At 42.7% G+C, this 22,812-nt stretch overlaps 1 protein-coding gene across 1 annotated transcript in view; it reads right to left on the bottom strand.

Moving 5' to 3' along the window:
• Positions 1-9,007, bottom strand: part of LOC121867324 (tensin-1-like) — a 108,209-nt gene extending 99,202 nt beyond the window's left edge. Inside the window, exon 1 of the mRNA XM_042367271.1 lies at positions 8,923-9,007. Coding sequence (XP_042223205.1) covers positions 8,923-9,007 — 85 coding nt within the window. The remainder of the gene's footprint in view (positions 1-8,922) is intronic.
• Positions 9,008-22,812: the final 13,805 nt, after the last annotated feature.

The following is a 22,812-nucleotide window of genomic DNA, read 5'->3' as shown; positions in this document are numbered from 1 at the left end:
TATTGATATGGCTGAGCCAGTTGAGATCCTGAGCTCTACTGAAGGCACCTGATATATACTGTACATTTATCTCAAGGAAGTATTATGTAACATTTAGTATCATTTGGAATAGTACAATAGCATGGTGGTATTGAGAACATATCATAATTTTACCACGATTATCACTTTTTATTTATTTATTTATTACATTTATAAGTACATCCATATCTTACAGTAGAGGGCAAAGTATCCCATAAGTATTTTATTCTAGCGAACTCAAGACGATTTTATTCAGATGGTGTGAGCCGAGCCCCTGCCCGGTAAAGGGTTAATACTGTTCCTATTTTATTATCACCTATTATTATTAGTCGTTAATATATATATATATATATATATATATATATATATATATATATATATATATATATATATATATATATATATTCTTCTCGTCTTCCCCGTTCCCCTTCTTTTTTCTCTTCCTCTCCTTCCCTTCTTGTTGCCCCCCTCCTCTTCTACCCCCCTTTCTCTTCCCTCTTCCTCTCCTTCCCTTCTCCTCCTTGCCATCCTCCACTCACAAGGGACCGTCACAGGTGGAGGCTACAAGGTGTATCACTGCCCCGGGATCATTATCTTGAGACACTTATCACAAGTAATGACTCAGTCTTACCTGTGTCCAATCACACATTACCTTCTCTCTTCCTCCTTCCTTGTTCTTTTCTTTTTTCTTCTCCCTTACTCGGTCTGTTTGTCTGTACACGTTTATGTTTTTCTAACAAGCCTGTAACACTACTACTGCTGCTTACACTGATGATAATGATTATAATAATAATAATAATAATAATAATAATAATAATAATAATAAAATCCCACTTCCAATTGACCTCAACATGAAAATTCCGTGACCTTTGACCTAACATCTGGTGCAGAACCGCCAACACAGATGAGCGTGCCCCTCCCCCCCCCCTTCTCAAGCTGGGGTCGTGGCGCAATAGGTACACAAGGTTAAATGGGAGAAGAAAGGGAAGGGGAATGAAAGGAAGTGGAGGTGATAAAAAAGAAGGAAGGGGGAACTAGGGGAAGACTTCAGGTGCCAGAGAGGAGGTGACGGGAGGGAAGGAAGGGGAGAGGAGGAGGGGGTGGGAGGGGAATGAAAGGAGAAGGGGAGGAAGGGGGAGGATGTTGAGAAAGGAATTCAGGTGTCAGGGGGAAGAGTTCCAGTACCAGAAGGGAGAAGAGGGGAGGGGGAGTTAATTCACGTGCCTGGGGGTGGGGAGGGGGGTCCAGGTTCCAAGGAGGAGGGGAAGCGAGGGGAGGAGAGGGGAGGGGTGTCCAGGACTTAGAGGGGAGCAGTATGCCCGACCCTCTTGGAAATTTGACCCGGGAAGAGACCTGACCCCGGTAGCTTCCTGGCGGCTCCTGACTCTGACTCTCTGACTCTCTCTCTCTCTCTCTCTCTCTCTCTCTCTCTCTCTCTCTCTCTCTCTCTCTAACACACACACTAAAACTTTCTTTCTCTGTAGTTAAGATGAAAAATATAATCCTTCGAACGCGTGTCGAAGTGTTTCCCTTCCGGTGGCTGCGACACATACCAGCAGCTCTCTCTCTCTCTCTCTTTCAAATCTGAACCCTCGAACCCGTGTCCCCGTGTTTCCCCCTGGTGGCCGCGACACACACCAGCAGCTGTGTACAACACCCGCTCTCAATGGTGTTCGTTAAGAGCCATTGTCAAACACTGGCAGTCTCTAGAGGGCTTTTACCTACCCTGTGGTGAGGTGTGAAGAGAGGGAGGGAGGGAGGGAGGAGAGGAAGTGATGGATATAATAATTATGGGGGATTAAGAGAGGGAGGGAATGAGGAAAAGGAAGAGAGTGAGGGAGGGATAGGATGGGAAGAGGAAAATGGAGGAAGGGGATGAGGAGGAGAGAGAGAGAACGTGAGGGGAGGAGGAGAGAGAGAGAGAACGTGACCCGCTAACACTTTATTTCCGGGTCGCACACTTTCATTACTCTCACCTTTCTCCTCACTCATTCTACCTTCTCCTTCTCTCCAGTCATGGGTGGCACTGTTACTCACATTCTCACCCATAAAACAATCCTCTCTTTAAAATCATATACAAAAACTAAGTCACCCAACTAATATATTTTTAATAATATATCGCGTTCTATAATTTACCATATACTAACTTATAAAAGAAGATGAGTTAACATTTTTAAAAAGATTTTCGACTTTCCTGATATTCTAAATTTAACTGATCAATGTATATTAAATTTATACTCATTATCATGTTTTTAATTTACAAGCTTACACACAAAGTCTTATATAGTTATAATTTACTAAGTGTACATTAATTTTTCCACAAATAATTTAAATAAAAGTTTTCGACCTTCCGAATATTACCCAATTAACTGTTATCAATATATAGTAAATTATTGCTCGTTCCCATTTTTTTTTTCAATTTATCGATTTTCAATAATTAAACTTTCTCGTATGATCATACACTGTGCAATAACCTCTACTGGTCCAGGTTACGTTACGTTAGGTTACGTTACGTTAGGTTACGTTAGGTTACGTTACGTTAGGTTACGTTACGTTAGGTTACGTTACGTTTGATTACGTTAAGTTACGATATCGGAATATTAACGACATGGATAATTAATTAACCTGTAAAACTAACTTACCTAATATAACGTAATTAACCAAACCTAATCTCCTAATTAACCTAAAATAACGAAATTAACTAAATATAACACAACTAACCTAACATAGCTAACCTAACCCTAATTAATTAAATAATAATAATTGTAATAACTCAAGACGGTGGTGGTAATCATTACGTCAACACATAACATGTTAGGTCATGGCCCGATTCTCTCAAGCCGTGAAGGAGCCAGCAAGACGGGTTCTTACGGCAACAGCTAGGGTGGAAATCTAACCCAAGAATCGGTGAAAATATGACGTAGAAATCGGTGCAAATATGACATAAGAAGTAGTGAAAATCTGAATTAGGATTCGGTGAAAATCTGATTTAGTAGGAATCGGTGTAAATCTGGCACAGGAATAGGTGGGAATCTTGGGGGTTATTACAACGTGGAAATCTGAGAAACTTCACGCGGAAATTTAAACGTGGAATAATTGAGAGAGAGAGAGAGAGAGAGAGAGAGAGAGAGAGAGAGAGACCACTGACCGCTATGTACCACCCCTACTATACTCCATGGGGACACTCCCTCTCCTCTTCTCCCTCTATCTCTTTCTGTCCATAGTCCTCCCTTCTCCTTCCTGTTCTTCTTTTACCTTACATCATCTTAACTTCCCCTCCCTCTCACCTTATCATCACCCCCCCCCCTTTCCTAGCCTCTTCTCATTTTCTTCCTCTTCCCCACTATTTTCTCATCCCCTTCCTTCTCCTTCCTCTCTCCTCCTCACTGCCTTTGACTTCCCCCGCTAAACTACAACAACGTCCGCTGCTATCACTCATTTCCGCCTATTCCCACAATTATCGTCTACTGCACCCCACCCCCCCTTCTCCCCGACGATGCTAATATTGATCACAGACTAATGATGATTTATATAACGCAATAATGACAGAAATTTCCCGCTATTATCGCCTGAGCAGGAACCACTTCTAAGGTACCTACTGTTCTATTTAATTTGATTAATTCAGATATAACAGCAAAGATACAAAACAGGACAGGTATATATAATTAGAAGGTACAAACACAAGTACAGGTACAATTACAGGAACGAAATACTGTACTTCAAAATAATGGCAATACATAAACAGGTAGGCTCATCACATCTGGCTGAGTCATGGATATAAAACTTCCACAATAATAAAAAACAATATACGTGATTGTACTTAATATATAAACACCTGTACAATACCTGTACCTAAATTATACCCGTGTTGTATTTTTCATGAATTAACTCGAATATATTTAATAGGAAAAAAAAGCGACCTAAGCCAATACAAGTACAGGTAAGAGTCGTCAATTTAATGGAGTCACCTTGTAACATCAACGTCATCAGTGGTATGAAAAGGAATGGAGTGAGTTACGTATATCCAGACATGGGTAATGGACACGCGCTTGCTCCGTTGCCCCTATACCTTTTCCTGCAACGCCCATTTCCTTCCTTCAACCACACTTCCTCTCCTTCTCTACCACACTTCCTCTCCTTCTCTACCACACTTCCTCTCCTTCTCTACCACACTTCCTCTCCTTCTCTACCACACTTCCTCTCCTTATCTACCACACTTCCTCTCCTTCTCTACCACACTTCCTCTCCTTCTCTACCACACTTCTCCTTCTCTACCACACTTCATCTTCTCTACCACACTTCCTCTCCTTCTCTACCACACTTCCTCTCCTTCTCTACCACACTTCCTCTCCTTCTCTACCACACTTCCTCTCCTCCTTTACCACTGCACTCTACCACCCTTCCCTCTACCACACACCTCCTCCACCACCATCATCACACTTCGTCTAAGCTTCACCAATTTACTGATAACTTCCAGTGAAAAAATTAAATGAAACTAACGTCATCTATTAGAACCTAACCTAAGGTAACCTATGCACGCCAAACCTAGCATGGGTAAGCCATTAGTGTCAAGCGAGAGGGTGTGTGTAGGTCGACCATGGTGCCCAACTGAGCCCACAACACCGGAAGTGGCTGTCCCTGTGGCGTTATTGGCGTGGACTGGGTGAGGTGAGGTGAGGTGAGGTGAGGTGAGGTGAGGTTAGGTGAGGTTAGGTGAGGTTGAATTAGGTTAGATAGGATTTAATTTACACCAATGGTTCATGCATATATATAAACACACTGGGAATAAACATCATCAGTTCACCACGTACACCCACGTGTTGCCTCACAAGCCAGGGTGGAGGAGAGAAAGGGGGGAGTGGGAGAGAGACGGAGGGAGGGAGGAGAGAAAGGTAGAGGGAGGGGGGGAGAAGAAGAGAATGTAATGGCTGAGATAGGAGAGAGGGAATGGGTGAAGGAAAAAATGAGGAAGAAACAGAGGTAAAGAGAAAGGGAAATAAAAGGCGGAGGCACATGAGTTGGGGAATGGGAGAGAACAGGAGGAGAAAGGGGAAATAGAAACGAGGAGAAAGGAGAAGGATGAAGCGGAAAACGAGGGGGAAATTACACGAGGGTGGTGATGTTGACCTGGCAGGAGGGAGGGAGGGAGGGAGGGAAACATCCGGGACCACAGAGAGAGAGAGAGAGAGAGAGAGAGAGAGAGAGAGAGAGAGGAGAAAGATCTGTGTGAGATGTAGAGAAGTGAAAAATGAAACCAGGAGGAACGGAAGACAAGGAGAGGAAGGAGTGAAGGGAGGAATGGGGAGGCCTGAAGTGCCACACTAGACAGACAGACAGACAGACAGACAGACAGAGACACACGTGCTGACGACCCCGATAACTAGACCCCACGTTCTCTTTGTCAGTCTCTCTCAGTTCTTGTTTCATCTATCTCTCCTTCACCTTTCCACACACACACACACACGTTTACCGATCACTGACCTTTAATAAAATGTCTTCCTTTTTCATTTACTATCGGCACACTTTCCGATTTATTCTCATCCAATTTCAGTCAATATTTTCGGGTATTTTCCTAATGTTTTACAGTAATTCTCGCTGCACTGCACACACGGGAAATACCAGACCGTGACGTCACACCAGGAAAAATAAACACTCACGGAGAAAGAGTCAATTACATTACTTGTTAACTAGCGAACTACACCACCAAGCATCCCACCTGTTCCGTGTCGCATCACTGGCCGTCTTGGCGATGGTTGGCGTGTGTGGGCGTGGGTAATGACCGCCCTTCTCCCCCTCCCCCCCGCGTGCACTACGATAGCGAGGATATGAGCTGGTGGGCGTGTGTGGGAGAGGGTACAGAACTACCTCCCTTTGTGGGCGTGGGAGATGATCACCCTCATGGAGATGTGGGCGAGGCGTGCGGTAGCGTGAGGTAAGAGGCGTGCAGGCGGGGTCCTCACCTTAGTGGCCCAGGGCTGGCACTGCTCCACCTCCAGCCACCACCACCACCATCATGTTAAGCCACCGCCCCTACACCACCCATACCCCGCCCACGACACTCAAACCCTGCCCCTACACCACCCATACCCCGCCCACGACACTCAAACCCTGCTCCTACACCACCCATACCCCGCCCACGACACTCAAACCCTGCTCCTACACCACCCATACCCCGCCCACGATACTCAAACCCTGCTCCTACACCATCCATACCCCGCCCACGATACTCAAACCATGCTCCTACACCACCCATACCCCGCCCACGACACTCAAACCCTGCCCCTACACCACCCATACCCCGCCCACGACACTCAAACCCTGCCCCTACACCACCCATACCCCGCCCACGACACTCAAACCCTGCTCCTACACCACCCACACCCAACTAATACTACCCACATCCCTACCCACGGCATCCACACACTTTCTATCAGCTCCTAAACACAACCTTACCCCGTCCACGGTACCCACACGCTTACCAGCACCGGTGGTAGTAGTAGTAGTAGTAGTAGTAGTAGTAGTAGTAGTAGTAGTAGTAGTAGTAGTAGTAGTAGTAGTAGTAGTAGTAGTAGTAGTAGTAGAGAAAGAAATGGGTGAAAGATGAGAGGGAGGAAGATGGTTAATAGTTCGGAAGTTGAAGAAGTTTAGGAGGAGGAGGAGGAGGTAGTAGGTGGAGACTGATCTTCCTCCTGACGGGTAGGTCCTCCATCCTCGGGGGAAGGACATGGCCCACACAGCAGGAGTGAGTGACAGGTGAAGGCTTAAGAGACAAACACTGTGACGTCGACCAGGATGGATGGAAGTACCGTCAAAAAATTAAAGGTAGCTGGCAACCCCCTTAGGGCAGGTTTTTGAGAGGGCGAGGAATGTGTGTAGCGTGGGAGGGCGTGTGTGGGCGTGGATGGTGCCGCGTACACGCCCACCATCATAACCATTACCACTACCATCACCATAACTACAATCCCCACCATCATCACCATCACAAACATTACCACCACCACAAGAAACATGACCCACATTACTCAAGGGTTAAAACCTACCACAGAAAAAAATCTAAGTAAACACAAACAGTCGATAACATCATGAAACCTAAATAAATTAAATGAAAAATAACAAACGAGATTTATGGGTCGTGGCTCCGAGAGTACCTAGGCAGAGCAACACTCACACCAGGAACCTGTCGTAGTAGCTACACCTTCACATCAACAGTGAAATCATTCCACGGTAGTCTAAGGCTGTGTTTAAATGAGGCTACTACATTTGGAACGGAAGGACAGAATTGAGGACGGAAAGACGGAAGCAAGAACGGTTGGACGGACAGAAACAGGAACGGAAAGACGGAAGCAAGGGCGGCTGGACGGACTGAAGTACCCTTACGCAGTTCTTCCCTCGATTGTCTGAGATACTGGGGACATAATATTAAGTAAGGAAACACCAATTACAAATGGTTTTAGGATATGATCGTATACGTCTCGAGGACAAACACTGTGTGACTTTAAGGTCTCCTCACTAGTGCCAAGGCCATCACGATTACAGCCCTCGCCCCGCTTAGCGTTTCGTCAAGGGGTTAAATAAAGAGTTTAAACACAGGCGACGTTTGGTAGAAGGTCCTTTGTGGTGGTACAGGCGTTAGGTGAGGTAGCAGGAACAGGTGTGGTAAAGGGCAAGGTGTGTAGGTGTGGTAGAGGGGCGGTTGAGGCAGAAAGAACACTTGTCATAGAGACCAGGTGTAGTACAAGACCAAGTGTGACAGACGATGCAGGTGTGGTAGAAGGAACAGATGTGGTAGAAGATAGAGGTGTGATAGGAGGACCAGGTGTGGTAGAGGAGGTCAGGCAAGGCCAACAACCTAACCTGGGCCAGCTCCTCTACCTCAAGGGTGGAGTCGAGGTGTGAGTGCCCTGCAGTGTCGTGTGGGCGTGTGTGGGTGCCCTACTCTCACAACAGGCTCACCTTGTTGGTCGTGGGCGTAGCAACGGTACCTTGGGTTGTTCCTGAGTTTGGTGGTGGCATGTGGAGCTGTGTGGGCGTGGTTGGGATGGAGGTAGTGTGTGTGTGTGTGTGTGTGAATTTAGTAGTCGTGTGGGCGTGGTGGTGGTCGCGCATGGTAGTGGTTGTGTGTGGGTGTGGTTAAGGTGATGCTGCTGAGGGTACTGGTGGTTGAGTTGATGCTGGTGGTGGTAGTGTCGTGGTTGAGATGATAGTGGTGGAGGCAGTCTCGTGGTTAGGGGGATGGTGGTGGTGGTGGCGTGGTTGAGATGATAGTGGTGGAGGCAGTCTCGTGGTGGTAGTGTCGTGGTTGAGATGATAGTGGTGGTAGCTTTAGTCGTGTGTGTCTGTTATAGTCTTATGGTTAGCGTGCAGGAGTTGTGTGGTTTCGGTAGTATTTTAGTGGGGTGTGGTAGGTGTGGTACATGTATAGTGGCTGTGGTGGTGTGTGATGAACGGCACTACATTTATCGCCATTCTTTCCAGCTCACAACAAACCAAAGGAAAGGGGGAAATACTCGGGATTCTTCTCGGGTGAAGCCACACGCTGGGGTTACGTCACTCACACCCTGGACACGATTTTACACGACTTGGGAATTTCCAGTCAAGCAAAGAGACATGGAGGAAAAAATTACTAGATTTGAAATGGTTATACAATAAATCTGGGCATTACTTTAGGATAACGCTACATATAAGGACAAGATGACCATTAAGGGAATGTAAATATATAATGAAAGGTGATGAAACACCCGACAACACTCGATTACCAGGATCCGAAGAGTCAAAGATTTGCACATAAAAGATTTTTCTCCCAACTCAAATTAACTAAAATCCCAAAGCACTCACGACGACATAGCGACCACTGATTTATATCGTCAACATAATTTTCACCAAGAAAGGAAAATTTTCACTCACTCGTCTTTAGTATTCCAGGAGGAGTGGGCGAGAAGTGTTCCTGGGAGTGGTTCTTCCTGTCCGTCCTTAAGTCACATATCAACATCATACTTGCAGCTGATGTCACGGGTATCTACATACTATGGATAGCTGGCTATCCTTTAAAATTTATCATAAACCACATTCATCCTCAGTCTCAACTATCAGCACCACAACCACTACAGCAACCCACCACAACCACTACAGCAACCCTTAACACAAACCCACCACCAACCACTACAGCAACCCTTAACACAACCCACCACCAACCACTACAGCAACCCTTAACACAAACCCACCACCAACCACTACAGCAACCCTTAACACAAACCCACCACCAACCACTACAGCAACCCTTAACACAACCCACCACCAACCACTACAGCAACCCTTAACACAAACCCACTACCAACCACTACAGCAACCCTTAACACCAACCCACTACAGCAACCCACTCACCCTACCACCTGTCACCACACCAGCACGTGCTGGTGGCCTGCCCCCTTGAAGACACGGCTCAGCCTACACAAGGGTAATGTCCTGCTGCCTACACTCACTTGTGGCAATGATTGGGATAATGGTGCTCCTCCCTCACACCCTTAAAATTACCTTCTTGCTCTTCTCCTCCAACTCCTTCTCCCTCTGAGTCTTCCTCACCTTCGACATTTCTTATTCGTTTTCGTTCTCTTAAATAATTGTTTCACCCCAACTCTTTTTTAATTATTTTTTATGTCTAATTCTTAATCACAATTTTCTTCTCCAACTCTTCACTCTCTTTTATTCCCTATTTTTTCTTTAACTTCTTCTCTTCCTCTTCCAATTCTTATTCCCGTCTTCGCCCGGTAGAGTCTCCCAAGTATTTCCCCGTGAGCTGCCGGTCCTTCCCACCTAAGACAAACAACACGTGACCATAACAAAGCCTAGTTCTGATACATGTACACAGACATCACTCACAAGACTCTACCTCCTTATACTCGCATATCAGAGGTTATACACACGCTCACAAGGCTCTACCCCTTATAAAGCTATACTTAAGGCCATACACTATACCCACACAGGTATATATACTTGCAACCTGGATCACATACACAATACCCTCAAGGCTCTAAACTCATATCCAAGGTCACACACACACACAGGTTTACCCTTACATTCAAGGTCATTTATCATACGCCTTGCCCACGCAGGTCTACCCTTATACGCTTATCCCCGAGGTCATATATATACATCGCGCCCACATAGGACTACTACCCTTGTAACCGGAGTTTTTTTTTAAGTTTATACACCACACGCCTACATTAGCTATCACCTACTGTATATACACTGACAATGCTGAGCGGTAACGTCACAAACAGCTAGTAGTGAAGGGGGTAGGGATGAAAAGAAGCCCCCGGTCTATTGACAAAGTCCGCACTAGTTGATTGTGTGTTTTTAGGTTTATACTGGTTGGGAAACGTTTCTGGTTCTACAAACGTTAGCTATGTTGCATTAGTGGATCAGTTAAAAGTATTTTCTCTATATACTGTATATATCTCTCTCTCTCTCGGAGGCTATTCTCAATCAATCTATTTGTCCATCAATCATTCGCTGTATCAATCTGAATATCTCTTCTCAATTTCTTTCTGACGCTATTGCCCAAATTTTCATCAATGTTCCTGTCTTTTTTCCGTTCCTGTATATTTTCCCATTTTTTGTCTTATTATCTGCCATAACCTAATTTACAATAAATCATGTTCTATAAATGTTTCCCTTTCTCTCTCCGTAAGGTTATCATCATCTCTTTCTTCCTCTCAACGATCATCTCCTATTGTACTTGTCAACATGAATGACCTTCCAACAAGCACGTGCACCAGCCTTGTCATCGTCTCCGGGAGGAAGTGAGTAACACGCAAGACAAGGAAGAAAGAGAAGAGTGTCACCGACACTGTATGAAGCTAAGTGCCCCTGAAATGGCAGATCTCTCTCAGCTGTAGGTGGGTTGGGAGGGTGTGCAGGCAGGCAGGGTGGGCGTTCTCACTTTCTCTCATTTTCTTTGTTCATTAATACCTCCTGGCTCAATCGAAGTATTCCTTACTACTTTTATCTCCTCACCTTCCAGACCTTCTCACTTAGATATCCATCCTCACTTAGTACCACTTGCTCCTCCTTCTCCTCACCACACACACTGATACACAGACCATCCCCACTCTTATCACCCACCCCGTGTCTTTCTCAACAACTACAGATGGCAAACAAACTCTTGGTTGTAGAAGACGTAAACAAGACCTGCTGTAGCTAGTCAGGGGGTCGTAATAATGAGATAAGAGTCATCCACAAGACTTAGTGGAGACAGTTTATTAATGGCAACGCAGAGTCGTAACACCACTAAGTATGTAAAAGTCGTCAACAAGACCTACTGACTGTCAACACATGAGTCAACAACACCTACTGACTGTCAACACATAAGTCAACAAGACCTACTGACTGTCAACACATTAGTCGCCAACAAGACCTACTGACTGTCAACACATGAGTCGTCAACAAGACCTACTGACTGTCAACACATGAGTCAACAAGACCTACTGACTGTCAACACATGAGTCAACAAGACCTACTGACTGTCAACACATGAGTCAACAAGACCCACTGACCTACTGTCAACACATGACTGTACACGTCAACAAGACCTACTGACTGTCAACACATGAGTCAACAAGACCTACTGACTGTCAACACATTAGTCGCAAACAAGACCTACTGACTGTCGACACATGAGTCAACAACACCTACTGACTGGCAACACAAGAGTCTTAACTACATCTTAATCTGCCTTCCCAGTCATTTAATGGTTATGAAGGAAACATAAACTACGGCCTTCAACAAACACTCAAGGTCGAACAAATAAGCTCTCGCGCCCGGCCGGTTCTTCAAGGCTTGTTAAATGTGTATTCTTGCGGAAATAAAGATGTACGATTGCATCTAACTTCCGCGTAAATGGTGATGTATGAATACACTTGGCGGACTTATTCATAATTATACAAAATGGAATTGAAATTACACCAAGACCTGAAGCGTAAATGAAATAAAATAAAATTATACAAAATAAAAACTGCAATATAATGACTCCTAGACTAATATAGCGACAGTGTTAAAGTTATCATCACATCCTGGTATATTTACTCGGCTATCAGCACGCGTTCATTTCAAAATTAAGGTACCATCATCACGCCCAAATTATCGGCCCCCCAAAAGTTACAGGAAAATGTCATTAATATATATTACACACATTCTAATTAGCCTAAATAAAGATAAGATTGGTTTGGTTAGTGTTAACGCAAGGTTAAGTACAGGGTAAGGTACGGTTAGGTGGCATTTGTGACTTCTTCAACATTCAAATTGTCTACTTAATTATCCCGTTCGTTATACAGTATTTTATCTCTCAATTAAATCCAGTTAACACCTTATCATAGCCTGATAAATCGTCGAATTAAATTAACCATTTTATTACCTTCCCCCTCACCTCTTATCTGAGATACACACCTACGCACCACCAACACACTCAACAACACTCTGAGATACGCACACCAACACACCCTGAGATACGCCCCAACACACACACACACCCTGAGATACGCTCCAACACACACACACACACATAAGAACATAAGGAGTCTGCAATAGGCCGATTGGCCTGTGCATGGCAGCTCCTGTCGAGAGTTACTACCACTCTCTATCATCATGAATCTATCTAGCCTCCTTTTGAAACTTTCCAGAGTTCCCGCACTTACTACAAAGTTGCTAAGCTTGTTCCACTCGTCCACCACCCTATTTGTGAACCAGTTTCTTCCTATCTCCCTCCTAAACCTAAACTTATCCAACTTGAATCCGTTGCTCCGAGTCCTATCCTGCTCGGATATTATAAGAACTTTATCTATATCCCCTTTATTGATTCCTTTCACCCACTTAAATGCTTCTATCATATCTCCCCGCACTCTTCGTCTTTCTAGGGAATGCAAGCTAAGTTTCTTTAGCCTATCCTGATATGGAAGGTTTCTAAGTCCCGGAATCATTTTTGTCATTCTTCGCTGCACCGACTCTAGTGAATTTATATCCATTCTATAATCGGGGCACCAGAACTGAACAGCATAATCGAGGTGTGGCCTGACTAGCGCAAGATATAGTTGCAATAAGACCTCTGCACTCTTATTACTTACACTTCTCGATATAAAACCCAATACTCTGTTTGCCTTATTTCGAACATTAACGCACTGTTTTCTAGGCCGTAGGTCCGGGCTTACAAGTACCCCTAGGTCTCTTTCACAAGTCGACTTCTCTAGGTTGATGTTGTTGAGGCTGTATACATTATAAGTATTTGTTCTTCCTATATTAAGTACGCTGCACTTGCTGGTGTTGAATTTAATTTGCCATTTTTCAGACACACACACACACACACACCCTGAGATACACACACACACACACACGCACCATGAGATAAGCCCCAACACATACACACACCATGAGATAAGCCCCAACACACACACACACTGACCTTAAACCTTGAGAAAACCCACGACACGATCTTTCACAGAAGGAAAAACTTACCCCCAGACTTGGACCCCCTGTACCTTGGTAATACAGTCCTCAAATGCGAACAAAATACTAAATTCCTCGGAGTTATTGTTGATGAGAAACTTAACTGGAGAAACCACATACAAGCCATTCACAGTAAAGTCAATAAACAGTGCTGTATCATGTATCACACTGGACAGTCACTCACTCTCACAGCAATAAAAGAATTCTATCATGATCTTGTCTACCAACACCTGATACACTGTCACACATATGGGGGGGCCTCTGGCTCTTCAAAAACACAATCCCTGGTTACTGCACAAAAGAGAGTTGTACGGACAATGACTACTTGAAAAAAAAAAAAAACAGATCACGCAAACGAGAAATTTGCTACATTGAAAATTTTAAAATTCGAAGATATTAATACCTACTGCTGTGCCCTCTTTGTTTACAAATCTATCAATCACTTGCTTGACAATAATTATTTCCAGTTCCGGAATAATCAGAGATACAACTCAAGGCACCCAGAGCTACTAAGACCACCCCCCATGCGCTCCTCTCAGTCCCAGACCTCCATAAAATATCATGGTGTGAAGGTGTGGAACAACTTACCCCCACCCATCCGAGCAAAGACTACGCTCCCTTCCTTTAAATCATCTCTTAAAAAATATCTATTGTCTAAGTATTAATATTTCTTGTAACACCTATTATATTTACAGTACCCGCTTTTATTGGACCATCAAAGCCGTTTTATCGGAAATTATCATGTAAATAGATAAGTTATTACCATTGCAATAAACATATTTGCCAACTAGTCATAATCCTGACAGCTCTGTCCTCTTGTTCAACCTTATTTCTGTACAACCCATGTTGTACTGCTCCCCCATTCTACTTGTTTTGTTTTTTTCAATTCCACTGTAATTTATGCATAAAAAATAAAAATAAATAAATAAATATTGATGTGATAACCGTGGTAACATTATGAGATGTTCTTATTACCACCATGCTATTGTACTATTCCAGATGATATTAAATGTTACTTAATACTTCCTTGAGATAAATGTACTGTATAGTATATATCAGGTGCCTAAAAGGGAGCTCAGGTTCTCAACTGGCTCAGCCATAAGAACATAAGAAAATAAGGAGTCTGCAATAGGCCGGTTGGCCTGTGCAAGTGTGCATGGCAGCTCCTGTCGAGAGTTACTACCACTCTCTATCATCCATGAATCTGTCCAGCCTCCTTTTGAAACTTTCCAGAGTTCCCGCATTTACTACAAAGTTGCTAAGCTTGTTCCACTCGTCCACCACCCTATTTGTGAACCAGTTTCTTCCTATCTCCCTCCTAAACCTAAACTTGTCCAACTTGAATCCGTTGCTCCGAGTCCTATCCTGCTCGGATATTATAAGAACTTTATCTATATCCCCTTTATTGATTCCTTTCACCCACTTAAATACTTCTATCATATCTCCCCGCACTCTTCGTCTTTCTAGGGAATGCAAGTTAAGCTTCTTGAACCTATCCTGATATGGAAGGTTTCTAAGTCCCGGAATCATTTTTGTCATTCTTCGCTGCACCGACTCTAGTGAATTTATATCCATTCTATAATAGGGGCACCAGAACTGAACCGCCTAATCTGTGTTTTTCTGGCTAAATAAACTGTTTCAATTCAATTCAATTCAAACACATACACACACACACCATGAGATACGCCCCAACACACACCTTCAGATACGCAACCACGCACCATCAACATAGTACGCAACACCTCTTCCTTGAGATACGCAACTATGCACCTTCACCAAAACAATACGTAACACCCATCTTTCGGTTGACACCCACTCAACACCTTCAGTAAACAAACTTGGCTGACACCCTGAAATAAGCAGCTACGCACCACCACCAACGCACGCACGCACGCACACACACACACACACAAACTTTCGCCTTAGTGACGCTCTTATTACACTAAATATAAGTCAGCAGTAAGATACAGGCGAGTCATTACGTCATCAGTACAGTAAGATGCAGAACTAGTGCAAACTGTATTCACACCTGTAGCAGTCAGTTTGGTACAATACACACAAAATTCCATCAGTCAGTATGGTACAATACGGACAAAATCCTACCAGTCAGTTTGGTACAATACGGTCAAAATCCCAAGAGAACTTCCCTAGGCAAAACCATCATCACAGTACAAAAGCGATTGAAAATCCCTCGAAGCGATTTCCCAATATACAGAATCCCATCACCTAAATCCACATCACAATAACTCTTGTCTGACACACAACAGGAGCGTCACGGGTCGCTCTTATCACCACCAGCAACAAGTTGTTCCTGCACCTCACCTCTACTGTACGGTACCATGAAACACTTGTAATATTTTGTCATCCCTAAGCGGTACCAGTTATATCCAAGCGCGTCTACTTCACTGCTAGTGGCCAAGTCAGTTTTCTTTTTACGTTATTTGTTCCTCAATAATCAATAATTTACATTGTTATTTAAATACGGTTTAGCAATGTTTTTTACTCCGTTGCAGGAAAAACATTTCAGTGCACAATGGCAATACAGTATACCTATATTAGTTTACATTTCCTGCTTACATACATATGTTAATGACCTACGTGTCATTTACTTTCTTAATCTACAAAATCAACTATACAGTACAGTATACATTATTTTGAAAAATACTGAATATTTCATAAACACAAGTAGAAGTTAATATAAGTAACAATAGTCAAACTGTGACTCACGTTAATTTGTACTCGGTTGAAAGGTCGTGGATCTCTGGTAAACGTCCAGATCTTTACCACAGTCTACCACACCACACTAAGCCGGTCTCTCACAACACTGAGCACCACGACGCCCGGGTCTCGCCATGCCACCGACTTGTTCTTCGTCGTCTCCTGAGCCCAGCAGTTATCGTACACTACCACAATAAACATTCGGCTACTTGCCCATAACCTAGCTTTTTTTTTTAATTTATATAATTTTGTTGAATAATTAACATATGAAACAATGAAAACATAATAAATAATTATACTATTGACAGAGAAATAATTAAATGTACTTCATTAAATACCCCCTAGAATTAATCGTACGCCAGACATTCAGTCACCATCAGCTCGTACGTCACTGCCATATATGGTGGTCGCGTCGTACAACCTAACCAACCTATGTGTACCTTTGAAAACACCCGTCAAACATTCTCATGCTGCCGCCCACTCCAACGATACCTACTGGAAAAAACAAAAGGCCTTTAGGTTAACATCGCCCAGCCAGCCAAACCTCTTGAACGCGCACGGGCTTGTGGGAACACATGAACACGCTTCGCTGGATGTCAAAGCTCTCCGGGATGGAGTCAGGTGTTTGTGTGCACACGCCATTGAGTGGACGCTGCGGGTACCAGTATTGTTCCTTCATACCCCCAGGGGAGGGTGAGAGAGGAGGACGGCGCTAGTCTTCTATAACACTGCACACCTTCATTAATATTAAACTTGCATTAGATAAAGAGGCCACTGAATATGATTTTGGACTAACAAAAACAACCTTTAAAACGGTAATAAGAAAAGAAATGGCAGATGAATTTCAAGCAAGTAGAAGAGTGAGTGAGTACCAGCAGACACACTGAAACGTATCAGTGAGACATGTGTGTGTATCAGGGCCAACAGACTACAAGGTGTTGTCACTGCCAGGTTAAGGTTAGGCAAATCGTTCCTCTGGCAGTTAGTTTATATTGAGAAGAAAATAATGGGAAACAAAGCGAGTGAATATACTAAATGACACATAAATTATAGGCATTAGATTGTTAGAAAGTTGTTATTTTAGAGGTTAACCACCCACTGCTAACCTAACCTAACTAGCTCAATGCTAACCTAACCTTACCTAACATAACCTAAACACCCTAATGCTATCATAACCAGCCCAACGCTAACCTAACCGAACCTAACCAGCCCAACGCTAGCCTAACCAAACCAAACCTAACCTAACCTAACCTAACCTACTGGGTCCTGCAATAATAACCAATAGGGTATGACAAACACCCTCTGTGACCTCTGCATTGTGAAGGTGTTCTGCACTCACGTCATCACACTCAACACTCCGACGCTCGCGGTCATGTTGAAGTTGACTATGATGAGGTGAAGGCGTGTGGGACTATAGGTATAATTACGCTTTTATATACAGTAATATAGTTAATTATTTATACTGTCTAAAATATGAACATCATAATAATAATAATAATAATAATAATAATAATAATAATAATAATAATAATATAATAACACGATGACTTAGCACAGCTTCATCAATAATTACAAATAACAATAATATTTACTAAAGAACTACATCCACTATATCATACATTTATCTATTAAAAATATCATAAACATGAACAATATTTCCGTGATTTTTTACGCAAATTAAATGGCCAAAAAGTGCACATAAATCCCTTTTTAGAAATACTGTATATGTATGGGATATATCCAGTATATACACTGTATATCACGGTACATCTGTGCTAACTCTTATCCTCATTGGTCTAAATATGACCAATCAGCGACTCATAATATACGTAATTAGGATGTTTTGTCTAATATAAATCCCTAAAATGACCGAAATAAAAAGAAAAGTATTAAATAACATGTTTTTAGGGAGCTGAGAACCAATGAAAATTATTTAGAAAAAGAAAACTTGAAGGAAAAACAGGAGGAAAAGGATATGAAAAAAAGAAGAAAATGGAGGAGAAGAATTATTGGTTGTCTCCGAGAGACTTGGGACAAAGGAGAGCGTGGAGACGAAAACTAGAAGATTTAACAATTGCACGAAGGTGTGTTTTCCAATTTAGTTTGTTATCTAAAGTATAGTGACGCCGAGGAGTTTAGTGGAGTCCACAACCTGGAGTGTGTTGGGGCCCAAAATAATGGATGGAGGTGGGATAAGATCGGAGGCGAGGCTGATGTGCATAACCATGGTCTTGGTATGGTTGATGGTGACATGGTTGTTGGTGGCCCAATGTTGAAGACTGTTCAATATATCCTGGAGGGCGGTGTAGTCGGGAGCCGAGTTGTTAACACTGATTCCGATGGTTGGAGTCGTCATATTTCCAGCGAGCAGAGGTTTCTCTTAAGCCATCATCGATAAGCATAAAGAAGCAGAGCGGTCACAACTTGGTGCCTTGGGGGACGCCACAGGTGAATGACTGAAAGGTGGAGACAGCCCCGACGAGGTGTACGGCTTGGCGTCGGTCACTAAGGAAGTCTGTAGGCCATGGTATGATTGGTCGCCCCTCGTGTTCAAGGATGGCCGGCCCAAGGGACGCCGGGGTGTGAATTTGTTTAAGGTGTAGAAGCTGTCGCCAACACAACAACCACACCCTAAGTAAACGAGCTGCATGTCCCAGCTCAGGCTCTCAACTGGCTCAGCCATGTTAATATTGTTATTATTAACGACTCTGTATCTGTGCTTTTCTGGCAAAATAAACTGTTTCAAAATCAAAATAAATATAAACAGTGTCAAGGAATAGTCCAAGAAGATCAGACAACTCACCAACCGCACTGGTTAACCATTACCCCGGAACACTGCTGCAGAAGCCGGTGGCATAAAGAAACTTGCCCATACTCTCACCCACAGGTCGCCATGGTATAAGACCCGAGGTCGATAACTTTGTGGATGAATACATTGTGGTCCACTAGGTCGAATGCCAAAGTGAAGTTAATGAAGGTGACAGTCACAGACGTCTTTCATTTTCCAAATGGCGGTATATGTAGTGTGTGTGTGTGTGTGTGTGTGTTTCTGTTTGTGTGTGTGTGTGTGTGTGTGCGTGTTTGTTTGTGTGTGTCTGTTTGTGTGTGTGTGTGCGTGTGTGTGCATGTATAATAATAATAATAATAACAATAATAATAATAATAATAATAATAATAATAATTAACGGTTTATTGAAAGAGCATGGCAGCCGGAAGGCTGAAAATATATAATTACATAATTGGGGAATGGGTCTCTTGATATACAAATGATATACAAGTAACCTAAGTGATACAAATATGATACGTAATAATTAGGTGTGTGTGTGTATGTGCATGTATGTGTGTGTGTGTGTGTGTGTGTGTGTGTGTGTGTCAGATGACGTTATTATAAGGCGCCATTGCCCGTAGGATACACCAATGGCGTCATCACTTCACTAGTCAATGGTTAATGCGTAAATCACTGATGTTATTAATTAGTTAACAGCTACCGTGTAAGTACATGATGTCATCACTTAATTACTCAATGGCTACCGTGTAAAATGACATCATCATTTAACAAGTTAACATTTACCGTGTAAACAACTGACCCCATCAGTAGTAGGTCCAGTCTACACAAAGAAATATTATAGGCCGGCATTTAATTTGGTCAATTGTATTATCTTTTGAAACATTGTTTAGGGTTGAGGTGGGCAGCAGTGAATGTGTACAAGAGTCTCACCTGCTGGGTCAATACAGGTGCCAATCAATACTCTAGACAGATTCACTTCAAAATCTTTCACTAATGTGTACCTTATAATTATGTTAATCATGCTTTCACAACAACATATGTACAGTATACAGTATATATAATATTCAGAAATTTCAGTGTAATTTCAAACGCCGCGCCATTGGCGATGCTGAGTTCAAGGTGTGAGGGAAGACCGCGCTCCCAGCACGTAGCGAGAGGTTGTGGAACTAGGCCTATAAGATATTAAATGTAATTTACCGAGTTAATAGGGAGTTAATAGGAAAATAATTATAGATTGTTTCCCAGTCGGAAAATGTTGTGTACGTCCTAATTAAGCTGTTAATCGTCTGGTAAATAAGTCACTCCTGGAAAGCGTGAACCAGTGAGCAAGGGTGGCTGGGGAGCTGTGAGAGAGGTCAAGGACCACCTCTGTGCTGTACCCAGGAGAGACGGATCGCGTGACCTGGTTCCTTCGTTTATTTAACATCAGTATTAACAAGTAAGTTTTATTCAATCTCAGACAAAGCTTGATAGGGCGGTAGGAACAAACGGTGATGTGAGACAATAGCTAACAGCCCGGGTTTTTCAGGGTTCTGTAGACCCCACGCGGTATGATAACGTCCACTGGCGGTATGAGACACGAGTGGTGAAGCGAGCTGTATGACCGTCCACTGACCTGGGTTTGAGCCACCTGTTGAGTATGGTGAGAGTTGGAGTGAACCCAGCTGTCTAGGTGCCCAACTAACGACGTGACGATCGTTTGGGGTCATCAACTCTCCTCTACCTCGGCTCACAATACCACATATCTTCAAGCAGCTTAGTGAAAACCTTTTACTAACGGGAAGCTAAAGCTTCTCTCAACTGTACAAGGTCTGAGTGGCTCACTCCCTTCCGTTTCATGGATGTACTGGGGGTAAAGTGAAGCCAGCTGAGTGATACAGGGTCACACACTGGGACCAAGAGTCCAGTGGAACTTAGAGGTACATTTCCAAGGTTGAGAAAGGCTGGTTTGGGCCTTAAACTACGGGTGCCTGTTGGTTGTGCCTTAAAAAAAACTCCGGAGGGCAGGTGGAATCTATGTGTTAGGTTAGGAAGCATGGTTCACGGGTATTGGTGGACTCAGTAACTTCTTAATAATAGTGATAATATTTTTGTGTGTACTTAATACTATTTTTTCAGTTACTAATGTATGCTGTGTGCATTTAATATTTCCTTATAATTTCAATCTCAGGTATAACCCTTGTTCCCCAGAGTAGTGTTTAAGTTAGGTTAGGAGGTGTGTATCTGTTGGGGTAATATAATTTTGCTGAGTGCCCTGAAGGCCTACTCAGGGTGGAGTTAATAAGTTCTATTTTTTATACCATTTTCTCAGTGCTGGATATCATTTTGTTGAGTGCCCTTAAGGCCTATTCATTGTAGAGTTATTGATTTCCTATTTTTTTATAAAATCTTCTCAGTGATTGATATTATTTTGTTGAAAGCCCTTAAGGCCTGTTTCATGTGTGCAAGCAACATTTCTTAATACTTTAAATTTATTGTTGTCTAATGAGGCATTGTCTGAATTTCTAATATTTTCAATATCATGTATAACCTTTATTCCCCAGAGTAGTGTTTTAAGTTCAGGTTAAGAGGTGCGCATATTGGTGTACCATTATTTGATTGTGTCTGTAGTGTTGGAGGGAATATAAGTGTCTAAATTTTACAGTGTGTCTCATTCATCCCAGTCACAGACGCTATCCTTCCACGGGTCACGGACAATTCATTTTGTTTAGTAAATTTAAGTGTTCTTGTGCTGGTTCGGGATTTCTCTCAAAGGGGCGCTTCCACTGCAATTACCATCTAATAATCTTTAATAAACCCCAAGTCTAATGAGAAATTAAAGTCCAGTAATTCCGACCGGTTACAAATATATATATATATATATATATATATATATATATATATATATATATATATATATATATATATATATGCTATAAATATATATGATAAAAAGAAACACGAAGTTCCCAAGGCCATGTATCTATATTTTCAGAGGTGAGTATGTATATATATATATATATATATATATATATATATATATATATATATATATATATATATATATATATATATATATATATATATATATATATGCTTGTATGAGGTCATACATGTGTTCATGTGTGTCTACTACTACGCACAGCATCATGTACACTTAAAGCTTAAAACTCACAAATTCCATCACTAATAAAACTCGCTTATCTCACGACCTTCCCAAAGTCCTCCTCTGATAAGTAATAACGCTGAGTTACCTCTTAGCCTAAGGTCCTCCTCCTCCTCCAACCCTTGTTATCATCTCACCATCATCCATAAAAACTTTTCTTTCGTATTCATATTATCTTATTCCTTTATGTCTCTTTGGTATCAGCGAGAGAGAGTTGTATACCGGAGCTTGCAAAATTATAGGTGTGATAGTGGGCGAGGAGGGGTGAGGAGGGGACGAGAAACGGGTGGGAAAATAAGAAAGGGGCAGGAAGATTGAGGAAGAGGGCGGAGGTGAGGAGGAGGGTAGGGGATGAAAAACATTAAGTGGGGGGGGGGAGTGAGCTATAGGGAGTGAGTGTGGGTGTGAGAGACGGCTGGCAACCCATTCTTACCCCCCTCTTGCACCCACGTAGAAGAAAATACAAGTGTAATGTACGTGTATCCAGCAGCCATTAGGTACATGAACCATCATACACCTGTTAATATGCACTGAAGAATCATAAATAGAAACCAATATAACACACATTATCGTCACTGCTGGTTGACCTACTCGAAAAAAATATGTAAGTGTACAAATTCATCCTAGGAATAAGCCTCAGTAACACAGT

This window comes from Homarus americanus, unplaced genomic scaffold (assembly GCF_018991925.1).
Source record: "Homarus americanus isolate GMGI-L3 unplaced genomic scaffold, GMGI_Hamer_2.0 scaffold51859, whole genome shotgun sequence".
NCBI lineage: Eukaryota > Metazoa > Arthropoda > Malacostraca > Decapoda > Nephropidae > Homarus > Homarus americanus.
This window is presented reverse-complemented; position numbering and strand designations above follow the sequence as displayed.